The 7,500-nt window shown below is 48.6% G+C and overlaps 1 protein-coding gene across 1 annotated transcript; it reads right to left on the bottom strand.

Annotated features, from left to right (window-relative positions):
• Nucleotides 1–1,824: 1,824 nt before the first annotated feature.
• Nucleotides 1,825–6,930, bottom strand: LOC143282360 (uncharacterized). Its single transcript, XM_076587969.1, has 2 exons — nt 3,767–6,930; nt 1,825–2,147 (listed from the first exon to the last, which is right to left on the bottom strand). The coding sequence occupies exons 1-2, from the start codon at nt 6,671–6,673 to the stop codon at nt 1,848–1,850; spliced, it is 3,207 nt and encodes a 1,068-aa protein (XP_076444084.1). The 5' UTR covers nt 6,674–6,930; the 3' UTR covers nt 1,825–1,847.
• Between the last annotated feature and the right edge of the window lie 570 nt (nt 6,931–7,500).

Below are 7,500 nucleotides of genomic sequence, written 5' to 3' on the forward strand. Positions count from 1 at the left end.
CAACCTTCAAGGCAAATTGTACCTGCAGGCCTCTAACACGTCTTCTTCTTCTTCTTCTGCGTTCGTGGGCTGCAACTCCCACGTTCACTCGTAGGCACACGAATGGGCTTTTACGTGTATGACCGTTTTTACCCCACCATGTAGGCAGCCATACTCCGTTTTCGGGGGTGTGCGTGCTGGGTATGTTCTTGTTTCCATAACCCACCGAACGCTGACATGGATTATAGGATCTTTAGCGTGCGTATTTGATCTTCTGCTTGCATATACACACGAAGGGGGTTCAGGCACTAGCAGGTCTGCACATATGTTGACCTGGGAGATCGTAAAAATCTCCACCCTTCACCCACCAGGCGCCGTCACAGTGATTCGAACCCGGGACCCTCCAGATTGACAGTCCAACGCTTTAACCACTCGGCTATTGTGCCCGTCTGGCACTCTAACACGTCAAAAGGCAAAATAAAATGTGTCTTGAATACTGTCCCTGCCAGGTTCACCCAATCTGGACAGGATGAAAGGCAGAAGCCGGACGAGGTGGTCCTCCGGGCTTAAGCGTTGGGCACAGGGCTTACAACCCTGTCCCGTTAGAAATGAATAAATAGATAAATGAATGAATAAATGAATAATTGAATAAATGAATGAATGAATATTCAATTAAATAAATAAATGAATGAATCGATAGATGGATAAATAAATGAATAAATAAAGCTTCGTTACAAAAACAGCAACAGAAGATTCGTTGCTACCCTTCATGCTAAAGGGCACAATGGGCAGTAAGAGTAAGTTAAAAAAAAAAAAATATATATATATATATATATATATATATATCGAAAGATGACATACAATCACGTACATGTCGAGCTCAATACTGACATTATTCCTCGCCTGTGCTACACAAAAAGGGATATATATTTATATATATATATATATATATCACAAAAATACAATACAATAAGCGCTTTGATTTGTCTCTGCACAAGATTCAGCGCTATATAAATACCATTATTGTTATTATTATTATTATTAACAGCTGTTTACACACACACACGCGCCTGTGCACGCATGCACGCACATACATGTATAATGTGCACGTGCGAACACACCCAAAACTGCTAGGAAAGGGCTAGGATATCAGCAAACATCCATAGCAATGACATCAGCAGCAGTAGCAACAACAACAACAACAAAAAATACGGCAGTTTGTGATATAGTCAAAAATGAAATGATCAAAACTAATCCTTAAAAAAACACAATCTGTGGACGGATCTGTATTCAAGGGAATTAGAGCATTTCATAAAAAAAAAGTGAAGCCCGTGACTTAGTGTCATTCAGCCCAAACAATGGACTTAAGCGTTGAATCAGGTGAATCACTCACATGGGCTTTTTAAAAATTCATTTCTCGGCCGACTGAATATCGAAACTTCAAAAATGCAGCGAGAAATAATTATGAGGAGAGAGAGAGAGAGAGAGAGAGAGAGAGAGAGAGAGAGAGAGAGAGAGAGAGAGCCCATATGGTTTGTCAAGACTAAACCAACCAACCAACAGCCCCCTCCTCACCCTCCCCCCTATCCCCTCCCCCCACTCCCTCTCCCCTCCTCCCCACCCCCGTCACCCTCCCCCCGTATCCCTCCTCCCACTCCCTCTCCCCTCTCCCCACCCGTCCCCTCCCCCCCTCCCCCTCCACCCACCCCCTCCACCCACTCCCTCTCCCCACCCGCCCCCTCACACCCTCCCCACTCCCTCCCCCCACCTCCCTCTCCCTTACCCCTCCCCCCCTCTTCCCATTCCCTCCCCCCCCCCGGACCCCCCCCTCCCCCCCCAAAAAAAAAAATCTATCGGTACACGTGCACTCAGTAACGTCCGAACATGGTGCTTCTCCACAAGGCCGGCTCGGGTTCGGCTGCACCCAAGGACAGCGGTACAGAGACGTAGCGTACACCGGCAGGTCTGCTGGTCAGGGTGTCCCTCTTCCGGAACTCATGGCTGTAGACAGACCCCCACTGTGGACTGAAGCCGAGCCCGAAAATTTTGGACGATCGAGGGCGGTAGCGTTGTTGCTGTTGCTGTTGCTGTTGTTGTTGTTGTTGCTGTTGTTGTTGCTGTTGGGGACGGTTGACCGCCGCCGGCTGTGGTGGGTAGGCTTGCGTCACCTTGATGGGAGGAGAATGATAATACTAATGACGATGATGATAATAATAATGATGATGATGATGATGATGACTATGATGATAATGATAATGATGACGACAATGACGAGATGAAGAAGAAGAAGAAGAATGATAATGCTAATAATGATAATAGCTACCACTGCTAATACTAACACTACTTATATCACTTATACTAATACAAAGTTATACTAATGCCAAGACTACTAATGATAACAACTGCTGCTGGTACATACTACTACAACAACTACTACTACTCCTACTACTACTACTACTACTTCTACTACTGCTGCTTCTGCTGATTCGATAATTGATAATGATGATGATGACAATGATAATGATGACGAAGACGATAACGACGACGACGATGCTGATGATGATGACATTACTACTACTACTACTACTTGTTAAAATAACAATGATAATAATAATAATAAGAAGAAGAAGAATGGTATTTATATAGCGTTGAATCTTGTGTATAGACAAATCTAAGCGCTTTCGCACCAGTCATTCTCACGCACGCATAACCCTAAAACTGGAGAAACTGAAGACAAGGAAGAGACAGGGAAGGGAGGCTATTTTGGGAAGAGGTGGGTTTTAAGGCCAGACTTGAAAGAGCTGAGTGTGGAGACTTGACGAAGCGAAAGAGGAAGTTCATTCCAATTGCAAGGTCCAGAGACAGAGAAAGAACGGTGGCCAACAGTCGAGAGGTTGAATCTGGGTATGTGTAAATGGAGTGGATCCGAAGCTGATCATAGTGAGCGAGATGGAGTGTAGAGGTGAAGGCAGCCACAGAGATAGGAAGGGGCTGACTTGTGAATACATTTGTAGCATAGAGTGCTGATCTTGTACTTTATTCGGTGTGAGACAGGGAGCCAGTGGAGATGTTGCAAAAGAGGAGTGATGTGCTCAGATCTTTTCTTTCTGAGGACGAGTCGGGCAGCAGAGTTTTGTATGCACTGAAGGGACTGAATGGATGAAGCAGGCAAACCAGACAATAGAGAGTTACAGTAGTCAAGGCTCATCATTATCATGATGATAATACATAACTTTTCTATGTCACGATAACCAGTACACCAACCCATGCTGCTGAAAGCGCCTGATATAATTCAGTTAAATGTATACATTACATAAAAACATTAAAACTGCATTCTGTCGATGATGAAATATAGAATAAAGCGTTCAGACATACAAATTAAAACTCGAATGCATTTATGCATCAGAAAAAAGAACGTTAACAAATCCATACACGTACACGCAACCCCCCCCCCCCTCCCCCCCCTCCCCCCCTCCCCCCCCCCCACCTCTCTCTCTCTCTCTCTCTCCTCTCTCTGTCTGTCTGTCTGTCTGTCTGTCTGTCTGTCTGTCTGTCTCACACACACACACACACACACACACACACACACACACACACACACACAGTGGACTTAAACCAGCTTATATTTTTTTTTTTTTTTTAAAGAAAAAAAAAGAAGTTTAATATCACATCCAAAATCCTGGCATCACATCCTAAATCGTAATATATTATTCAAACAAATTTCAACGGCACACAAGCACTAAATTACTAAAGCTGGCACAGAACTATTCCATTTGGCGAAACAGACCTTGACCTTGGGGGCGTAGGGGTCAGAGGTCGCCAGGAGGTCATGGCTCATGATGGTTGGCATGGTAACGTCAGGGAGGCGAGGGTCAGACGGTTGCCTGGCCACCACCCCCTGAGTTGTGGGATAGGTTTTCCAGTCCCTGGGTTTGGCCCACGAGGACCTCTCGCCTGAAGAGGATGGTTCCTGTGCCTTGCCGGGGCGTGTCTTCTGGCTGCTCTCCCTTCCCGCCATGGCGCCGGCAGCAGCAGCAGGAGGAGGAGGGAGGGTTGTTCTGGGCAGGACGTCAGCAGAGGTGGCCCACGGCTCTCTAGGGTCAGATGGCCCCTGGGTCTTTGAGCCCCAGGGCTGGTTGTTGGGCACTGGATCACTTCTTCTGTCAGCTGTGATGGCTGGCAGCGTGGGGTAATACGTGGATGTGTCGGGTTTAGTGTAGTTGTTGTTGCTGCTGTTTTTGTTGTTGTTGGTGGTGGTGGTGTTCTTCTTCTCAGCAGGGCCAGACGAATTATTGTCGGCGGACAGGGTGGAGAGATCCAGTTTAGGCAGCACGGGGTATTGTCCGAAAGGATGGTTTGAGGTCTGCTTGTTGTCCTGCTCTGTCCATGGCGCCGGTTTTCCCTGAGGATGGCTGCTGACTGCGCTGTCGTCCAGGGGTTTAGGGGCAGGGGGCTGCGACGAGGGATAGCCACCGGGGGGTAGTCCAGAGGTGGGGGCAGAAGGAGGAGGAGGAGACCAGGCGAGGGGTGGCGGTGGCCCCGTGCTCCACTGCTGGCGAGGGTGGTGGGGGTGGTGAACTTCCTGCCGCAAGTTAGTCTCCACCTGGCCCCACGTTTTACGCCCGGCGGCCCTCCGCTGTCCCTGGGCATTCCCGTCTGCTGCCGCTGTGTCTGTCGCTGGCTGCCTGTCCGGTACTGTGTCTCCTGTTCCTGGACCGTGTTGTGCCCCTGACCGGTCATCCCCTAAGTGCTGGCGGTGTCCAGGGACTGACGACGACGTGCCGTTTCCCAGACCGTGTTTCATCCCCAGTCCGTTCTCCCCGACTCCTACGTCCCCTCCCAGAGACAGCCAGCCAGGCACGTAATGTCTCCTTCTGCTCATCGGCGGCAGCGGCTTCGGTGTGTAGTCACCGCGAAACGTGGTTTCTGCGTAGAACTGCGTCGTGTCGTTGGCGAGAGAGAGTTGATCCTTGGGCGCTTTCTCGTGACGTTTGCCTTGGAGAGTGGGCTTTTGGAAATCTTGCCTGAAGGTGGTTGTGGAGCTGAACGGTTCGTCGTGCCGTACACGGACGTCGTGTCTAACGGGTTTCTGTCTGTTCACCTCCACCTGCACGAAGTCCTGCTTCATGACGCTGGTCCCACGGAACTGTGTCCCGTCTGCGATTGTGACGTGGTCTGCGGGCAGGGCCCTGGCGGGTCTGTGCACGGCGTGCTCCCGGAAGCTCTCCCGGAAGGTGGTGCCGCCGTCAAAGTCTCTGCCGCTCGTCAGACCGGTGTCTTTGGGCACGTACATCTCTCGTTTCTGCAACGGGTACGTCTGGAAATCCCGCCTCACGGTGCTGTCTCCGTGGAAAGTGGTGTCATCCGTCCAGCGGCTGTCTTTGGGGACGTACGGTCGAGGCGGGGTCCCGTGAACGCCTTGATAGTCGTGGGCTGTGGTTGTGGTGTTGTGGTGTCCGTGGACACTGTCATCATCCATCAGCCTGTTGTCTCGCGGGGTGCACTTTTCTGTTCTTTCCGGAAGAACGTGCTGGCTGAAGTCCTGTCTGTGGGTGGAGACGTTGGAGAACTCCCCGCCCTCCATGATGGGGTGATCTTGGGGCCGGGTCCTCTCCTGAGGATGCAGGGCATGCAGCGTGAAGTCCTCTCTGACAGTCGTGTTGCCATAGAAAGTGTTGTCACCCCCCAGCCCGCTGTCACGAGGCGTGAACTTGTCCGTCTTTTCCATTTCCTTTTCGTCAAAGTCCTGTCTGTGAGTGGAGTATCCGTAAAAGGTTGTGTCGTCCGTAATTCCTCGATCTGCATGTTGAATTTTCTGCTGTTTTGAAAACTCGAGTTTCCTGTAGTCTTCTCCCACTGTGGTTTTGCCGTGGAAAGTCTTGTCATCCGTGAAATCGCTGTCCCGAGGGATGAATTTCTGTGTTTTAGCGATTTCTTTCTCGTTAAAGTCCTGTCTGTGAGTAGAGTCTCCGTAAAAGTTCATGTCGTCAGTGATTCCGCGATCTGTGTGTTGAATTTTCTGCTGTTTTGAAAACTGGTGTTTCCTGTAGTCCTCTGCCGTGGTTCTGTGGTGGAATGTTCGATCATCTGTCAAACCATGATCTCTGGGGGTGAATTTGTCTGTCTTCTTCATTTCTTTTTCGTTGAAGTCCTGTCTGTGAGTAGAGTCTCCGTAAAAGTTCATGTCGTCAGTGATTCCACGATCGGCGTGTACAATTTTCTGCTGCTTGGAAGGGGCGAGCTGTGTGTAGTCTCTGCCCGTGGTGGTATGCCCGTGGAAAGTGGTGTCGTCAGTCAGACCGCTGTCCACAGGAACGAACCTCTCCGCTCTTCCCGGCTCCTGGTGCTGACGGAAGTCTGTGCCGGTGGTGGTGTCAGGGTGAAAGGTTCTGTCCTCGGTCCACTCCGTGTCCGTCGGCTTCAGCTTCTGTGTCTTTTTCACCTCGTGGCCTTGGTAGTCTTCTCTTTGGGTGGTCTTCCCGTCAAACTGGCCATCGTTGGAGCTCAGAGGATCGTTCGAATGATTGATTTTCTTCTCGGGTCTGGACACTGGATGTTCCACGTAATCCGCCTTTGTTGTGGACTGAGCTTGGAAACTTTTGGCGGGAACTTCTCTGGTCTCAGTTGGCTGTTGGGTTCGTTGAGGCCTGGGTAGGGGCTGAGGCTGGTAGTCAGTGTGGGTGGTGGTGTTCATTTTTCTTTTCTTTTCTTTTTTTTTACCTGTTCGTGGTGACTGATCTGCTGCTCTCTTTCCTTAGGGTGGGGTGGGTGTGAAGCTAGACGTCGCCCAGCCCCGGACATACAGGGATGATCGAGTGTTGTCGGGGTTTTGGTTTTGGGTTTTGTTTTATTTGTTTTTGGTTGTTATTGGGTTGTTTTTTGGGGTTTTTTTGTGTGTGGGTCTTGGTAGATTCTGAGGATGACCGGCTCTGTTGCCTTTATTCCCCGAGGTAGGTGGAGTTGGCCTGTTGACAGATATTTACATAATTTTGTTTTAAGTCAGTATACACATATCACATGTAATGTAAATGCATACGTTCCCACACATATACATACATACATACGTACGTATGCACATGCGTACGTACATCCATCCATCAATCCATCCATCCATCCATCCATCCATCCATACATACATACATACATACATACATACATACATACATACATACATACATACATACATACATACATAAACAGACGTAGTAGCAGCAGCAGCTGTAGTAGTGGCACTAGTAGTAGCAACAGCAGCAGTAGCAGTAGTAGTAACAGTAGTAGCTGGAGTAGCCCTTATTCGATTCCAAATTTGGATGACATTCTGAAATTTGAAGGGCATTTATATATATATATATATATATATATATATATATATATATATATATATATATATATATATATATACGGTTTCTCTTACTCCTTAGCTGAAAGTATAAATCTTCTTCAGAAGCAGCAGCAGCAGCAGTAATAGTAGTGGTAGTAGTAGTAGCAGCAGCAGCAGCAGCAGCAACAGTAGTAGTACTT

The sequence above is a fragment of the Babylonia areolata genome, chromosome 5, assembly GCF_041734735.1.
Source record: "Babylonia areolata isolate BAREFJ2019XMU chromosome 5, ASM4173473v1, whole genome shotgun sequence".
Classification (NCBI taxonomy): Eukaryota; Metazoa; Mollusca; class Gastropoda; order Neogastropoda; family Buccinidae; genus Babylonia; species Babylonia areolata.

Excerpts from the sequence above, each read along its gene's own strand:
- LOC143282360 (XM_076587969.1), bottom strand. The coding sequence starts at position 6,673 with ATGAACACCACCACCCACACTGACTACCAGCCTCAGCCCCTACCCAGG. Across the intron at positions 2,148-3,766 it reads CCTACGCCCCCAAGGTCAAG|GTGACGCAAGCCTACCCACC; the intron begins GTCTGTTTCGCC and ends CCTCCCATCAAG.